Source organism: Microcaecilia unicolor, chromosome 11 (genome assembly GCF_901765095.1).
Source record: "Microcaecilia unicolor chromosome 11, aMicUni1.1, whole genome shotgun sequence".
Classification (NCBI taxonomy): domain Eukaryota; kingdom Metazoa; phylum Chordata; class Amphibia; order Gymnophiona; family Siphonopidae; genus Microcaecilia; species Microcaecilia unicolor.
The window spans coordinates 157,639,344-157,656,327 of NC_044041.1; the positions used below are offsets into that span (position 1 = coordinate 157,639,344).

General features: G+C 43.8%; 1 protein-coding gene across 3 annotated transcripts in view; it reads right to left on the reverse strand.

Annotated features, from left to right (window-relative positions):
• Positions 1-1,362: 1,362 nt before the first annotated feature.
• EML2 (EMAP like 2) overlaps positions 1,363-16,984 on the reverse strand; it is a 312,721-nt gene continuing 297,099 nt past the window's right edge. For all 3 annotated transcript variants that reach the window (XM_030218113.1, XM_030218111.1, XM_030218112.1), the window contains 2 exons: positions 4,386-4,516; positions 1,363-2,853 (listed from right to left, as the gene is read on the reverse strand). In XM_030218113.1, coding sequence (XP_030073973.1) covers positions 2,728-2,853; positions 4,386-4,516 — 257 coding nt within the window. In that variant the 3' untranslated portion in view covers positions 1,363-2,727. The remainder of the gene's footprint in view (positions 2,854-4,385; positions 4,517-16,984) is intronic.

Here is a 16,984-nt window from a genome sequence, read left to right on the forward strand (position 1 = left end):
TATGAAATTACCTCTCCATATATTACATTGACAACACAGGTGAAGTTGTCATGTCAATAACTTATCTGAATCTAACAGACATGGTGAAGCCCTCCAGGGATCCAGAGGGGCATAGACTAACAAACCTTATCTGTCTCAAGAATGAAAAAGGGACAGAAAGAGCAGACAAGCAAAACAATGAGACACACACCACAGGCTGCAGGGGGAAAAAAATGGTTATTCAGCAGGTTTCCACAGACAGAAAATTGACAAGACAATTTTCACTCACTGCTACACAAAAGCTTCAGCAGAAAACTTGACCTAGAGCAAATTCATGATTCCCATTGCCAAGGTTCAGCACTATACTTGGACTTGAAGACTGCTTGAGACTTGCCAAAATTGTGCAAGGCACTATTAAACAGGGCATAGAAACTAGGGAAACAAAACTGCAATTCTAAAATCCTGCCTATTATTCAAGTAGACAGGACCACTCTTGCTCTAGAACAGAGTTTACCAAACCCAGTCCTGGAGTACCCCTTACCAGTCAGGTTTTGAGGATATCCACAATGAGTATGAATAAAAGAGATTTGTATATAATGGAGGCAGTGTATGCAAATCAAGTTCATGCATATTTATTGTAGATATCCTGAAAACCTGACTGGCAAGGAGTACTCCAAGACTGGACTTAGGAAACACTGCTCCAGAAACACCCAGGAACAGTTAATGGATTGTAAACAAATGGGCAATTCTTTGTGTGCCCTTATATATAAGCACCCAAAACAAGTACCTACTGTATAAATCGGGTATATGTGTGCACATATGCACTTAGCACCAAGTATTTATGCCAGCCATAGAGATGGCATAAGTGTATGTGCCTGTATTTCAGAGATATGCGCCTATCTTATAGCATTCTGTGGGGCTCATTTTCAAAGTACTTAGACTTACAAAGTTCCATAGGTAACCACGGGACTCATTTTCGAAAGAGAAAAACACGTAGAGCATAAACCAGCATTGGAACGTTTTTCTCATTAAAATATCCAAATCAGTATTTTCAAAACCTATTTTTCAGAAGTTTTTCTGTTTTTTTCTTCTGCAGTGCATCCAAATCTCAAGTGAGCGTGTCAGGAGTGAGTTAATGGCGGGATGTGGGTGTTCTGACTTAGATCTTTTCAGCCATACTGGAACAAACCAAAACCGTCCAGGGCTAAAATTAAGACATTTTGAACTAGAACTGTTTTTATAACAAATAATGCACAAAAGGTGCCCTAAATAATCAGATGGCCACTGGAGGTAATCAGGGGTGACCCCTCCAGTGGTCACTGACTCCATCCCAACCCCCCAAATGTAAAAATATTACTTACCAGCCTCTATGACAGCCTCACAGGTTATAAAGTCAGGTCTATTACAGCAGCATGCAGGTCCCTAGAGAGGTGTAGTGGTCAGTGCAGTGCACTATGGACTGGGGGACTCAGTTCCCTATCTTCTTCTACCTGTCACACTTGTGGTGGAGACTGTGACCCTTCCCAAAGTCACCAAAACCCTACTGCACCCACATATAGGTGCCCCCTTTACCCATAAGGGATATTGTAGTGGGGTACAGTGGGGGGTAGTAGGTTTTTGAGGGCTTAGAGGACAAACTAAGGGAGGAAAGGTGAGATGTGTACCTGGGAGCATTTTTATGAAGTGCACAAAAGTACCCTGTAGGATGCCCCATAGCTCTCCTGGGATGTCTGGGGGACCAGTCTACTAAAAATGCTGGCTCATCCTACATCCCAATGACATGAATCTCTACGTTTTGCACTTTTTTTTTCATTTTCACACAAAATGAGTAACTTCAAAGCACAACACCTTGTTTAAAAGTGTTAAAAAATAGATGTTTCTCTTTTTCAAAAATGACCTGCTTTCCTATTCAGATTTTAGATATCATATCGAACTATGTAAGTCTAAGTGCTTTGAAAATATGCCTCCACATATATGAATAACTTTGCACCCTACCCAGACAAGCCCATGTGAGATATACATGTAGTTACAGAATAGTACTTAGGTGGTGTATTGGCATATACATATGTATGTACCAGCATTCTAATGATTTTTTAGAATATGTGGTACATAAATGTAGGTGCCCGTGTTAAAGAATTACCCTGAAAATGGCCAAGCAGTGAAAATAACTTCTGTCCCTCCATGTCTTTTTACAACCCAACCTCTTGCATCTTTGGAGCATGTATGGGTAATCGTGGTTGGTTACAGGAATAGGCCAGATTATAGGCGAGATCTAGTATCAGAATCCAGACTGTGAATTTTTTTGTTTCTGGCCTCAGTTCTAGAATGTTTCCCTTTGATGAAGGAAGTGCTCTATATTCCCTCTTTCCCTGCACATGGAGTAGACCGCTATAGGGTATTTCTTGTTTCATCAGTGCAAATTCCTTCTCATATTTCTACATATTTTTAATGAAGCACAAATGTATATAATTTTCTCTCTCTCATATATATATCTATATATATATATATATATATAATTATTTACTAACATATTTCAAAGACCCATGACTTCACAGCATCATCTGTAATATTAAAGGGTATGACATACAGAACAGTTATATTGTCTATTTTTCCTACTTGGATAGACATCCCAAAAAGTTACATAGGTTTCTGGGGAATTAGCACCCTCTTATGATTAACTGCCTCTGTTGCGCGCGCACACAAACACACAAACACACACACACACCCAAATCAGTAGGATTGTGAATTTCAGATGACCCGCCATTGGAAAATACTGGTGTCCTTCCCCCCTGTCGAGAGCAGGAGGCTGTCGTCATACAGAAAGGCAACGTTGGTCACATGACTGCTATGGCCGCTATACTTGTGACTTGAGGCCTAGTTTAAAAAGAATAAAGAGAAAAGCAGAATTGAAATCTATAACAGTTCATTTTTCAACCTCAGAAGGACTTTTGTTAAGTCTTCAGAAGCTGCCATTTTTGTTTGGGTGGGGGGGGGGGGGGGGCATTAAAATGCCTCTTGGCAGTGAAAAAGGTAGCAAACAGAAGAAATAACACACAGAAACACTTGAATGACACAGGTCCCTCACTGACATTTTACCCTTCTGCTGCTCCTTTAGGCCGCCACATGACAACTGGTTGACTGACGCTAAGAATCATGAGCCCTCACTACTAGCTTTCTCTTCCCAAATTTTGTCCTATTACTTCATCTCACCTAGCCCAGTCATAAACAGTGGCAGTCCTCTAGCTGATACACAGGCTATGATCACCTGTAACATAGTAACATAGTAGATAACGGCAGAAAAAGACCTGCACGGTCCATCCAGCCTGCCCAACAAGATAAACTCATATGTGCTACTTTTTGTGTATACCTTACCTTGATTTGTATCTGTCATTTTCAGGGCACAGACCGTAGAAGTCTGCCCAGCACTAGCCCCGCCTCCCAACCACCAGCCCCTGTATGGATCTAAGGCAGCCTCTAGGGGGGTTATTTTATATAAATCCCCCCCTCCGATATTCAGCCAGCAGCGTGGTTAGCTGTTGCTGTGGCGCTGACATCGGATAATTTCCAGTGACAGGCGTTGAAGATCCAGGGTTTTTTGGACCAGCTCTAACTTAACTGGCTATGTGAATATTCAGCGCTGGCCAGTTAAATTAGTAGTGGGCAAAGATAGGACTGTTATTTATGTGGTGCAATTTGTCCACTAAACTTAGCCAGCCAGCACATGAATATTCACGATATAGCTGGTTATCCACTAAGCTCTAATATTCAGAAGATAACCAGCTATCTCACACTGATTAGCAGCTGATTAGTAGCACTTAGTGGGCTAACTGCTATTTAACCCATTCCTGGCCGGTTAAATAACGCTGAATAATGGGCCCTAAGAGCACATGGATATGCCAGCATTTTAGTCATTTGTGAGTGACTATGTGGTCGCTTATACAATAACTAGCATGAAAGTACAAACAAAAATGTCAGGTGTGTACATTCTCTGTGGAGAGACAGGGATGAGTCCACACTTACATAAATAGATCATAAAATTTCATAATTTACATACAAAGTATACAGTAACATTTACACCAGATCTGAAACTGGTGTAAGTGGTAATGAACTTTCACACCTATGTTAGTACTTTATAAAGTCAATTAGGCACGTGAAAATGTGTGTTAACTTTGCATGACTTTATAAAACTAACCCGTGTCACTGCAGGACAACAGCTGAGAATCCCTCGTCCCAGGGGATGTAGCTGCATGGCGGCCCCAGTCTACAGCCACCCAAGGTGCTGCAGCTGAGCTCAGGAATAAAAACAGATATCCCTCATGACAGTGCACAGTCACCATTACATAAGGTAATCTTGGGTGATTTCTAACAGTCAGTTGTTTGTCCATGAAGCGCCTTCTGAGACTTACCCGCGGCTGGTAGCAGGGGTATGAGAAGAGGTGCACTTTTCCAAAATCATCAGCAGAGGCCAAGAGTTTTGTGTTATGTGACCGGCAGATGGCATTGATGTCGGTTCCATCTGAGCCCTCTGGCCACACACCTTTTCATTAAATATTCATGAAAAAAGCAACATATTACAGTTACCAATCCAGTCTCATTAATACACCACTTTACCTTAAGAAACCTAGCAAACACAAAAATGTAAGGTATATAACACCAAGCACAATAATGCAATAAACGTAACTCAAGTAACAAACCTAAGCAAAGATGCAGGGCTCAATATTCAGTGTAGGTTAACCAAACAGGAGAGGTTCCTGTGCAGTTATATCATACTGCTTAGGCTAGGAGCAGATATTCAATGACACTCAACCGGAGAATATCTGCTCTGACCACTGCAATACTCTCTAGTTAGTATCAGGATGGTCTGGAGGCCAAAGCCAAGAGTTACCCAGGCACTGCCAATAGGGAAAGGGATGGGACTTGGATGTAGTGTCTTTCTGTGATTACAATCAAAGCGGTTTACATATTATATACAGCAGTGGCGTAGCTAGGTGGAGTGCCAGGGGAGTGGCCGCTCCCCCAAACAGAGTGCTGCCTGCGGCGCCTATTTATTTCTCATCGTGTTGCATAGAAAATGTGCGCCGGCGGAAGTCCACTCTCGCGCCGCTTTCACTCCCCCCACACCGTCAACCTGGCTCCGCTTCTGACATACAGGTCCTTATTTTATACCTGGGGCAATGGAGGGTTAAATAACTTGCCCAGAGTTACTAAGAGCTGCAGTGGGAATCAAACCCAGGATCAAAGTGTGCTGCACTAACTACTCTTCCACTATATTAAGTGGTACCAAAAGAGGTGTATTTTCAAAGTACTTAGACTTACAAAGTTACGTGGAGGGGCATTTTTGATGACGTCTAAGTCCGACTTTAGACGTTTTGCAAAAAACGTCCAAAATCTAAATAAGAAAGTTAATTTTCCAAAAAGAAAAACGAGTATCTTTTGTTTTCGAAAATACTGTTTCTAACAAGGTTTTGTGCTTTGGACATTTTGTTTCTTGGTCCATTTAAAGAAGAAAAAAAAAAGTCCAAGTGAAAAACGTAGAAAATCTAGTCATTGGGATGTAGGAGGGGCCAGCATTTTTAGTAGACTGGTCTCCCAGACATCCCAGGAGATAAATGGGGCACCCTAGTGGACTTCAAAAACATGCTCCCAGGTACAAATCTCACTGTTCCTCCCTTATCATTTCTGATGAGTCACCCAAAACCCACTGCTTACATTTGTAAACAATAGCCCTTATGGGTGAAGGGGGCACCTATATGTGGGTACAGTGGGTTTCTGGTGAGTTCTGGAGGACTCACAGTTTCCACCACAAATGTGACAGGTAGAGGGAGTCCCCCACTCCATGGTGCACTGCACTGACCACTACAGTATTCCAGGGACCTGCATGATGCTCTAATAGACCTGGCTCTAACATCTGAGGCTACATAGTACATATAACTACATAAGTATGGCCATACTGGGAAAGACCAAAGGTCCATCAAGCCCAGCATCCTGTTTCCAACAGTGGCCAATCCAGGTCACAAATACCTGGCAAGATCCCAAAAAAGTACAAAATATTTTATACTGCTTATCCCAGAAATAGTGGATTTTCCCCAAGTCCATTTAATAATGGTCTATGGACTTTTCCTTCAGGAAGCCGTGCAAACCTTTTTTAAACTCCACTAAGCTAACTGCCTTTACCACATTCTTTGGCAACGAATTCCAGAGTTTAATTACACATTGAGTGAAGAAACATTTTCTCCAATTCGTTTTGAATTTACTACATTGTAGCTTCATCACATGCCCCCAAGTCCTAGTATTTTTGGAAAGCATACACAGACGCTTCACTTCTACCCGTTCAACTCCACTCATTATTTTATAGACCTCTATCATATCTCCCCTCAGCCGCCTTTTCTCCAAGCTGAAGAGCCCTAGCCTCTTTAGCCTTTCCTCATAGGGAAGCTGTCCCATTCCCTTTATCATATTTGTTGCCCTTCTCTGGACCTTTTCTAATTCCACTATCAGGGGCATTTTCGAAAGAGAAGGGCATCCATCTTCCGACACAAATCGGGAGATGGGCGTCCTTCTCTCAGGGTCGCCCAAATCGGCATAATCGAAAGCCGATTTTGGGCACCCTCAACTGCAGTCTGTCGCGGGGACAACCAAAGTTCACGGGAGCGTGTCGGAGGTGTAGCAAAAGCAGGACTGGGGCGTGCTCAAGAGATGGGCATCCTCAGCCGATAATGGAAAAAAGAAGGGCATCCCTGACGAGCATTTGGTCAACTTTACTTGGTTCATTTTTTTTCACGACCAAGCCTCAAAAAGGTTCCTGAACTGACCAGATGACCACCAGAGGGATTCGGGGATGAACTCCCCTTACTCCCCCAGTGGTCACCAACCCCCCTCCCACCCTAAAAAAAAAAATATATATATATTTTTTGCCAGCCTCAAATGTCATGCCAAGCTCCATGACAGCAGTATGCAGGTCCCTGGAGCAGTTTTAGTGGGTGCTGTGCACTTCAGGCAGGCGGACCCAGGCCCATCCCCCCCTACCTGTTACACTTGTGGTGGTAAATGTGAGCCTTTCAAAACCCACCCGAAATCCACTGTACCCACATGTAGGTGCCCCCTTCACCCCTTAGGGCTATGGTAGTGGTGTACAGTTGTGGGGAGTGGGTTTTGGGGGGGGGGGTTGGGGGGCTCAGCACCAAAGGTAAGGGAGCTATGCACCTGGGAGTAATTTGTGAAGTCCACTGCAGTGCCCCCTAGGGTGCCCGGTTGGTGTCCTGGCATGTGAGGAGGACCAGTGCACTACGAATACTGGCTCCTTCCACGACCAAATGGCTTGGATTTGGTAGTTTTTGAGATGGCCGTCTTTGGTTTCCATTATCGCCAAAAACCGGGGACGACCATCTCTAAGGTCGACCATCTCAACATTTAGGTTGACCATCTCTAAGGTGGACCAAAATGTTGAAATTTGGGCGTCCCCGACCGTATTATTGAAACGAAAGATGGACGCCCATCTTGTTTTGATAATAGTGGTTTCCCCGCCCCTTCACGGAGCCGTCCTGCGGGGACGCCCTCAGGAAAACTTGGGCACCCCATTCGATTATGCCCCTCCACATCTTTTTTGAGGTGTGGCAACCAGAATTGAACACAATATTCGAGGTGCGGTCGCACCATGGAGCGATACAAAGGTATTATTATAACGTCCTCAGTTTTGTTTTCCATTCCTTTCCTAATAATACCTAACACATTCTATTTGCTTTCTTAGCCGCAGCAGCACACTGAGCAGAAGGTTTCATAGAGCTGTCATAGGGGTTGCTAAATCATATCTGTATTAACATTTGTGGGAGGTGGGAGGGGTCAGTGACCACTGAGTGGTATTGGGGAGGGTCACCCCTGATTCCCTCCAGTGGTCATCTGGTCATTTAGGGCACCCTTTTGTGCCTTGTTCGTTATAAAAACAGGTCTAACTCAAAACATCTTAGTTTTAGTCCTGGATGGTTTTGTTTTGTTCCATTATGGCTGAAAAACATCCAAGTGTTAGGAATGCCCAGATCCCGCCTTTAACACACCCCTGACACGCCCCCCTCTGAGTTAAACACACTTCTGATGGACTTCATAGTAAAATGTTTAAAAACTGGTTTTGAAAATACCAATTTGGACTTTTTGTGAGAAAAACGTCCAAATGCAGATTTATGCCACTTTTTGGACATTTTTCTCTTTTGAAAATGAGCTCCATAGTAACCTATGGAACTTTGTAAGTTCATCTGCTTTGAAAATGAGCCTCTAATTGTCCTAAGTTAAACAGGCTGCTGTTTAGGTAGGACTGCTGAATATCAGCAGTGCCCCACACCTGGATATTCAGTGCTGCTACCTGGAGAGTGATCAGACTTGATATCTAGGTCTAATTCAGCTGTCAGCTCTTGTTGCCAGAAATTCATAAAATCAAAATAATAAATGTAAATTAATAGTAATAAGATGAAATAACCAGAAAGTATAAAGTAGTATGATTGCCATGTTAACCCATTTTAAAGTTTAATAGAAAAAACACACAAAAAAGGGAAATGAAAAAGTAAGTGGGTCCAAGAAAATAAGTTCCAGGTTTATTTTTATTTTGATATACTGCTCTTCAGGAAGGCCATCTAAGTGGATTACAATAAAATGAAAGAAAACAATTCCGATTTGTTTTTTCCCAGGTGTAAATGATCCCTAACCCTATAAAATGACTAATCTATTGCTTACAGATACACAACAGCTTGAGCAAAGCCTTTTTTTTGTGGGGGAGGTGGGTAAAATTAATTGCTCTCACTGTACCTGCCAGCAAATACACATATACTCCTGCATTTCCTTATATATACATATTTATATTTTAAAAAAGGCTATGCTTTCAGCGAACTTTATATAAAATATATAAAATACCCAGGAATATCTCAAATTGGATGTCCTTTTTCAGACCTAGATGTTCTACAGAAATGGAGCAGAAAATATACTAATAAAAGACAAAATTTCAAGTTGGGTAAAATAAATAGAATTCTCAAAGTAGAAGACCCTCAAAACAAGTGACCAGAAAAACACCCAGGTGATCGCATCCCGATAGGAGAAAACTCCGGTGCCAGGTACCCATTGGAGGCTGGGGAGGAACAACGGAGGCTGGGGAGGAACCACAGTACACACTGCAGGTCTTCCTCCAGCATTGTTCTTTACTCTCTGCCCATTGCTTGCCAAGCAGCTGCTTTTCCTCTCAGGTCGCACATGCTATGTTTTGAAACAGAGCATATACTGAGAGAAAAAGCAGCCGCAGGGGCAGGCAATCGGCAGAGTGAAGAGCAGTGCTGGAGGAAGACCTCTTCTGCTTTCAGGGCCTCGGGATCCCTGCCAGCCAAGGTATTGTAGTTGCGGCAGCAATCCGGGGGGACAGCAGTGGTGACGATCGTTGGGGGGGGGGGGGGGGGGGGGCGGTGGCGATGATTGTGTGGGCAGGCTGTGGCCCAGGCTCAGTCTCTCGGCGGCCCTGCTCACCCCACCCCCATTACCATTATTTTCACTCATAAAGCACATTTCAGTCAAGCAAAACATGTTTTGGCAACTGACATCTGTAACCCTAGGTTCAGTGTCAGCATCAGTTGGGCTACACAAATACTGTTCTTAGACTGGTTTGAGGGCAGAGCCAGGAGTAGCAAAACTAGAAGGCCGGCTGGCACAATCCATGAACCTCAGTGCTTGCTTCTCAGTCAATAAAGCAGTCCACAAGTTTAATATGCTCAAACATATGGAGGCTTTACTTCAGGTTGGAGTTCACAATAACTATGAATTTGGACAAACTTTAACCACAACCAACTATTTACATCTCTTATTTTTTGTCAGTAAAAATAAGTAATACATTCAAAAATAACTCAGAGACTATAAGGCAGTGATGGCGAACCTATGGCACGCGTGCCAGAGAGGGCATGCAGAGCCCTCTCTGTTGGCACGCGCGCCAAGCCACTTTCCCTTCATCCTTCGTGCTACAAAAAGAAAAAGAAAAAAAAAACAAGCAATCGCGGCACCGCGCGCCGTCCAGTTCCCGCCCCCCCCCCCCCTCCCGAAATTTAAAACTCATACCTGTCCTGCTTGGGGTTAAGGCGGTGTCAGCAGTGACAGCACCAGTGAAAAGCATGCTAGCTCGGCGCGCCTTCAGCTTCCCTTCTGTCTCTCAAGCTCTGGTCCCGCCGATGCCGCCTTAACCCCGAGCAGGACAGGTATGAGTTTTAAATTTCAGAGGAGGGCGGGAACTGGACGGCGCGTGGTGCCGCGATTGCTTGGGGTTTTTTTCTTTTTGTAGCACGAAGGATGAAGGGAAAGTAGCTGGGCGCGCATGCCAGGGGGGTGGGCAGGCGACCTGGTGCTCAGTGGGTCGGTGGGTGGGAGGGAAGAAGGCCTGATGCTGGGTGGGAGGGAGGCCGGGAGGCCTGGTGCTTGATGCTGGGTAGCCTGGTGCTTGATGCTGGGTGGGAGGGAGGGGTGCCTGCCTGATGCTGGGTGGGAGGCCTGGTGCTGGGTGGGAGGGAGGGGTGCTGGGTGCGTGGGAGGGAGGGAGGGAGGCCTGATGCCTGGTGCTGGGTGGGTGGGTGGGAGGGAGGGAGGGAGGCCTGATCCCTGGTGCTGGGTGGGAGGGAGGGAGGCCTGATGCTGGGTGGTGCTCGGTGGGAGGGAGGCCTGGTGCTGGGTGGGAGGGAGGGGTGCTGGGTGCCTGGTGCTAGGTGGGATGCCTGGTGCTGGGTGGGAGGGTGGCAGGGAGGCCCGATGCCTGGTGCTGGGTGGGGTCCCTAGTGCTGGGTGGGTGGGTGGGAGGGAGGGAGGCCTAATGCCTGGTGCTGGGTGGGATGCCTGATGCTGGGTGGGTGGGAGGGCTGATGCCTGGTGCTGGGTGGGATTGCCTGGTGCTGTGTGGGAGGGAGGGAGGCCTGATGCTGGGTGGTGCTCGGTGGGAGGGAGGCTGGACATGGGTAGCTGGAGGGGAGAGGAGGGTTGCTGGACATTTGTGGCTGGAGGGGAGAGAATGGTTGCTGGACATGGATGGAGGGCAAGAAATGAAGAAGAAAGGAGGAAAGTAAAGAAATAAATGGAAAGGAAGCCCTGGAAACGGAGTTAAGAGAACAGATAGAGAGCAGCAGAATCAGCGACTAGGACCAATATGGATAGAAAAACAAAATCACCAGACAATAAAGGTAGAATAAATCATTTTATTTTCATTTTAGTGTTTGGAATATGTCCAATTTGAGAATTTACATCTGCTGTCTTATTTTGCACTGGATATACTGGAGCTGTAACAGCTTACAGAAATGATTTATAATGAAAGAAAATCATGTTATTTTTTTCTCCTATACTAGTATAATATTTTCAGTGATGTCTGTTTATATGCGCCATGGCTGGTGTAAGGGGTGTGGCTATCATTGTTCTTTAATGTCTTTTGCTTTAAAACTATCTTGTATTTCACCACCATGTAACCCAAAACTCTCTGTAAAACCAATTGTATATTGTCTTCTACCTCCAGTATCCATGATGAATTGTAAGCCACATTGAGCCTGCAAAGAGGTGGGATAATGTGGGATACAAATGCAATAAAATAAATAAATAAATACATCATAGGGGTGGAGTCATATGTGGTGACCACGCCCATAATGAGTACCGGCACTTTGCGATAAATAATTAGATTTTGGGTTGCTGTTTGGGCACTCGGTCTCTGAAAGGTTCGCCATCACTGCCATAAGGCAACATAAGGGCAAGCCATCCAAGACCTTGAGTGCTGGGGGAAAATTCTCTTGGATGGCCTGCCCCAAGGATATAATTGACTTGCCTCCTGATGATGCCTAACAGTGAAAGGTGATCGATCCTATGTTGAAAGCAAGATTTTGAATGCATTCAAATTTTTAGTATAAAAGTTTTTGGAATTTTATAACTGTTGAATTATGGGAGTTGATTTCACATGAGGACATCGGATTACCACTTATGGAGAACTCAAGGGATTAGATTTAAACCATCGCACCAAGAAGAAAAGCGCATGCAGCTAAGTGATTATTTTTTCTTAGCTATATTTTTAAAGAAATGGACACGGTACAGTTATATTGGAATATTTGTTAGACAATTCTTGATGCGATGATGGAAACTGGTTGTTTTTCCCTTTGAGGGATAAGCATCTTTGCACTGTACACCTTTCACATTTAAATTTTAAATTTTGAAAATTTTATTTTTTTAGAGTTGCAAGTAAATAATTAATGTTAATGCTGCCTTATGGTCTGAGCTATTTTGGATGTATTAAAGCGAGAACAGGAAATATTAGTGTGCATACAAGAATGCATAAATAAATAAAAATAAATATATTTGAGTAAGATATGTAGTAAAAATATTTACAATCCCTTATATTCTTCTTACTAACTCTCTTCTCTAATTTATAGATCTCAAAGTAGAGCAATGTCCTTCCAGGGGAGTATTCTGGGGTGTCAAAGAGGCTTTACCTTGGTTATCCTTCTTAGGGTCAAGCTAGGTTTTGTAATAGTTTCATGTAGCCAGTATTGGAAGACAGGGTCCCCATACCTGTGCTGCCTGGAAGCTGTCCAGCAGCTCTTTTAGGCTCAGAGGCTGGTTCCCACTCCTTGTAGTTCAGGATCAGTGACTAAGCTAATCCAAAACCCGTTGTCCCTTTATAAAGAGAATTCTGCAGGTTGGAGATTAACAGCAATTTTAGTCCCCATGCATAGGTAGTGAGGTAATGGCCAGGGGCTTTGTCTAACGAAAGACAGCTCCCCCCCCCCAGGCTGACTAAGTATATGGCCCAGTTTTCTCTCCAAGAGCTGTATCCTTGTCAGTCAGGAAGAAAGTACAGCCCCTTATTCTGGAAACAGTAATGTAAGGAAAAGGTCAGAACTGCTTTCTTCTAGTAGAACACTGAAGGTTCTAGCACTGTTTAAAGGCTGAAGCTTAGTGGCTTCTACATGCTAAAAACACTTTTCTGGCTACTTTTGGAATGCAGAGTCTGGCTTACATTTTGGAACTACATGTGCATAATGAAATCTATGGAGAAGAGAACAGGAACAATACTTTATTACAACTGGGTAAACTGGGGCTCAGTATAGAAATGATTTAACCCAAGGTCACAGAGAGAATTTAAACTCTTGCATGCCAGGTGTTCTCGAGTACTATGTTTCTGTACTGGTCACATCTCTTCCTCATTAAGACACATCCAGATTGATGTTCAAAAGCACTCATGCAGTCAGTACCTGATGCTAATAGTCTAAGTGCTTTTTTTTTTTTTAAATTCAGTACTGGCTAATGGATAAATTGTGGATGGACAACTTGATGAGCAGCTAAATTTATCCCTTTAGAGTTAGGGGGAGCTGGGTCAAGCTAAGTGGTCTGTGACAAGATTAGGGAGACTCATAAATATAAATGTAGGCCTGCCATTCATTTGCTTAGATTTGTAAACCTAATTTATGAGCCTAGTCTGCATACAAGGCTAAACTACTAACCTTTTACCCTGCCCTAAATCCAGCACTGTGGCCACCTGCTTTTTATGCTTCTAAATCTAGAATGTTGGGGTCAATATTCAGTCTGTGAAGGCAAGCAGCTTCCACCCTGGATATTCAATGCCAGGGCATATGTGGGTCCTGGCATTGATTATCCGAATATGTCCGCTGACCTGGAAGTTAACCAGGTTGATATTCAAACAGATGCCCAGTTAATGCAGTGCATAAAGTTAGGACATCTGTTTTATTGTCCTAATTTTGTGGGGCTAATATTCAGACTGCAGGAAGCAGCCTGGCTAACTTCCTGTGGTCGGCGGTGAGCCCAGATTTTCAATGTTGGGCCGTTTCCGATTAATATTTTTGGTCAATATTCAGCGCTGGTTGGTTAGGTTTATAGTGGCCAAACCATTCCTGGCCAGTTAAATAGCACTGAATATTGGGGAGTATGTGCTTATTTAGCCGGTTAGCAGACTGAATATCGCAGCTAACCATCTAAATTGCTGCTCCACCCTAACTTCACCTTCAGCTCGCCCCTAACCTAGCCTGTTAGGGCAGTGTTAGCCAAGTCCAGTCCTGGAGTACCCCCTGCCAGTCAGGTTTTCAGGATATCCACAATGAGTATGCATGAACTTGATTTGCATACACTGCCCACATTATATACAAATCTCTTTCATGCATATTCACTGTGAATACCCTGAAAACCTGACTGGCAAGCGTACTCCAGGACCAGACTTGGGAAACACTGTTAAGGGATGGCTGGTTAGAGACGATATTCAGCAGCACTAACTGGTTAAGTGTTGCTAAACATTGGTTGCTGGCTTCGTTAGTGAGGTTTAACCAGCATTCTCTTGTCCCAGTTACACCCTTTTGAATATTGACTCCTTAGTGAAATGTTAGTATAAATTTAGGCACTCAGCCCTGCTAAATTTTCAGACACCGAATTAGGAGCATAATTTTCTAAATTAGGAGCATACATCATTTGAATATCAGGCTCTGCATGTCCTTAACAAGGGTAAATGTACACACATGGTTTCACATATCCACATACTTTTAAGCCCTTTAAGAGAAAATGTTCCCTGGGAGTATATTCCGGGTAGGATCACATTAACACACATAGAGGAGTGGTTACTAAGCTGCTATAAAGCAGTGCATTTCACCGCAGCTTGATGTACCATACCAAGTCTCTTAGCTTTGGTATCTTAATTCAGCAGGGTAGGGCTTTTTGTGTTAAATTGATTTTGCAATGTTGCAACTAGGAGTACTGCACATTCCTAAGTCAGGCCTCCTATCTGTTAAAGGGGCCGGTGGCGTAATTACAAAACTCTCTACCCCCATCCCTTTATACCCCCTGGAACAAAGCCCCTTACCCAAACAGACTCCTCCTATAAAATATTCCATATAGCCCCTTACCCAAACAGGTCTAGTGGGTGGGCAGGAGTGATTCCCAGTCATTCCTGTTCCATCATCTGCCATCTTCAAAATGGCAACAGCCAGCCCCTAATGTTAGTCTCACGGTATTACTGCTTGGGGTCAAGATGATAACGCTCACTGAGGTTTGACCAGCACCATTTTGATGCCAGCATACTATCGTTAAGGGTGCTAACGTGCATTAAAGGAATAATGCACATGTTTATGGCTACTACCATTAGAGGTCAAATTGCCAAATAAACTGGCCTCATCTTTCCATGGTGTTTTATTCAATTTGCATAACAATTAGGTGCTTTGCATACATTTTATTATTCAAAATGTGTGCAATAAAAACAGGTGTTAAGGGCAAATAATGCATGTTAAATGACAAAATCTTGTTATTTGGCAAACTTCTTGCAGTATTCCCTTAATGCATTTGTATAAAGGGACTAAACAATGTTTTTTGCAGTTTACAATTGAGGAACATTCTGGGATTTATGCTCCTAAATTAATCTGTGTAGGATGATGTAAAGGGGAGGGGGCCTCCCTTTCAGCTCTATAGGAGCAGTGGCATACCAAGTTTGATTGCCACCTGGGGCACAGCATCCCCCTCCTCCTCCAAGCTGTAAGGGGGTGCACTGAGCAGTTGCAAAGTCGCAGACCACATGCACATGGCTGTTGGCTCTGCCGGTCCCCTGCCCTGGAACAGGAAGTTTATGTCAGAGGGGGCAGGGGACCACCTGAGCCAGCAACTGTGTGCATGTACACTGTGGCTTCGTTACTGCTCAGTGCCCTTACTGCCTGCACCCAGGCCAGATCTCACCCACCGTCCCACCCTTGGTACGTCACTGGACAGGAGTCTTCATGCACATTTGAGTGGGAAGTATAAAGGTGTGTGCAAATGAACATTCAAAATTCAGTGTCTTCTTTCCACAAGGATTCCCAGGGGAAAAAATTAGGAAAGGCTGACTGAGCCCTAAGTTGGGACCCAGCCATCATGGTGCTTTTGTTCGTATGACCTATCCAGCAACTGAATTCAGAAAGCAGTTTCCGAAGTCAGCCAAGTTTGAACCGCAAGGAACTTCAAACCCAAGGGAGTAAAAGACAGACAGAGATGGTCTGTGTACAAGGACAAGGAGTCAAGTAGTAGAGGGGTGAGAATACCAGAGAGAGGTAACTCCCTAGCTGTGAGCAAGGAGGAAGAGAGACCTAATTCTGGACTTCTCAAGTGAAGTCTATTCAGAATAATGCTAATCAGCATACTTTCAAGCTAAGAAGTTTGACTGGGTAACCATTCTTTTCACCCAGGGATGCTTGAGGGGCATACAAAATACTTTTTCTTTTCAGCGGTTTACTGTTCTTTTTCCACACAAAATGGACTGTTATAGATTCCTACACAGACACCATATGCCAGCAAAATCCTTCACCTCAGACAAAGCCAACATGGATTTAGTGAAGGAAAATATTCCAATTACATTTCTTTGAAGGGGTGAACAAACATGAGGATAAAGGTGAGCCAGTCGATACCCGCATACCTGGATTTTCAAAAGGCATTTGACAAAGTACCTCATGAAAGACTCCAGAGGAAACTGGAGAGTCATGGGATAGAAGGCAGTGTACTATTGTGGATTAAAAACTGGTTAAAAGATAGAAAGTAGGGTTAAATGGTCAGTATTCTCAATGGAGAAAGGTAGATAGTGGGATTCCCCAGGGATCTGTGCTGGGACTGTTGCTTTTTAACATATTTATAAATGATCTAGAGATGGGAGTAACTAGTAGGGTAATTAAATTTGCTCATGACAAAGTTATTCAAAGTTGTTAAATCGCAATGGATTGTGAAAAATTACAAGAGGACCTTATGAGACTGGGCATTCAAATGGCAGATGACATTTAATGTGAGCAAACTGCAAAGTAATGCATGTAGGAAAGAGGAACCCAAACTATAGCTACGTAATGCAAGGTTCCACATTAGAGGTCACTGACCAGGAAAGGGATCTAGGTGCCATCGTTGATGATACCTTGAAACCCTCTGCTCAGTGTGCGGCAATGGCTAAGAAAGCAAACGGAATGTTAGGTATTATTAGGAAAGGAATGGAAAACAAAAATGAGGACATTAT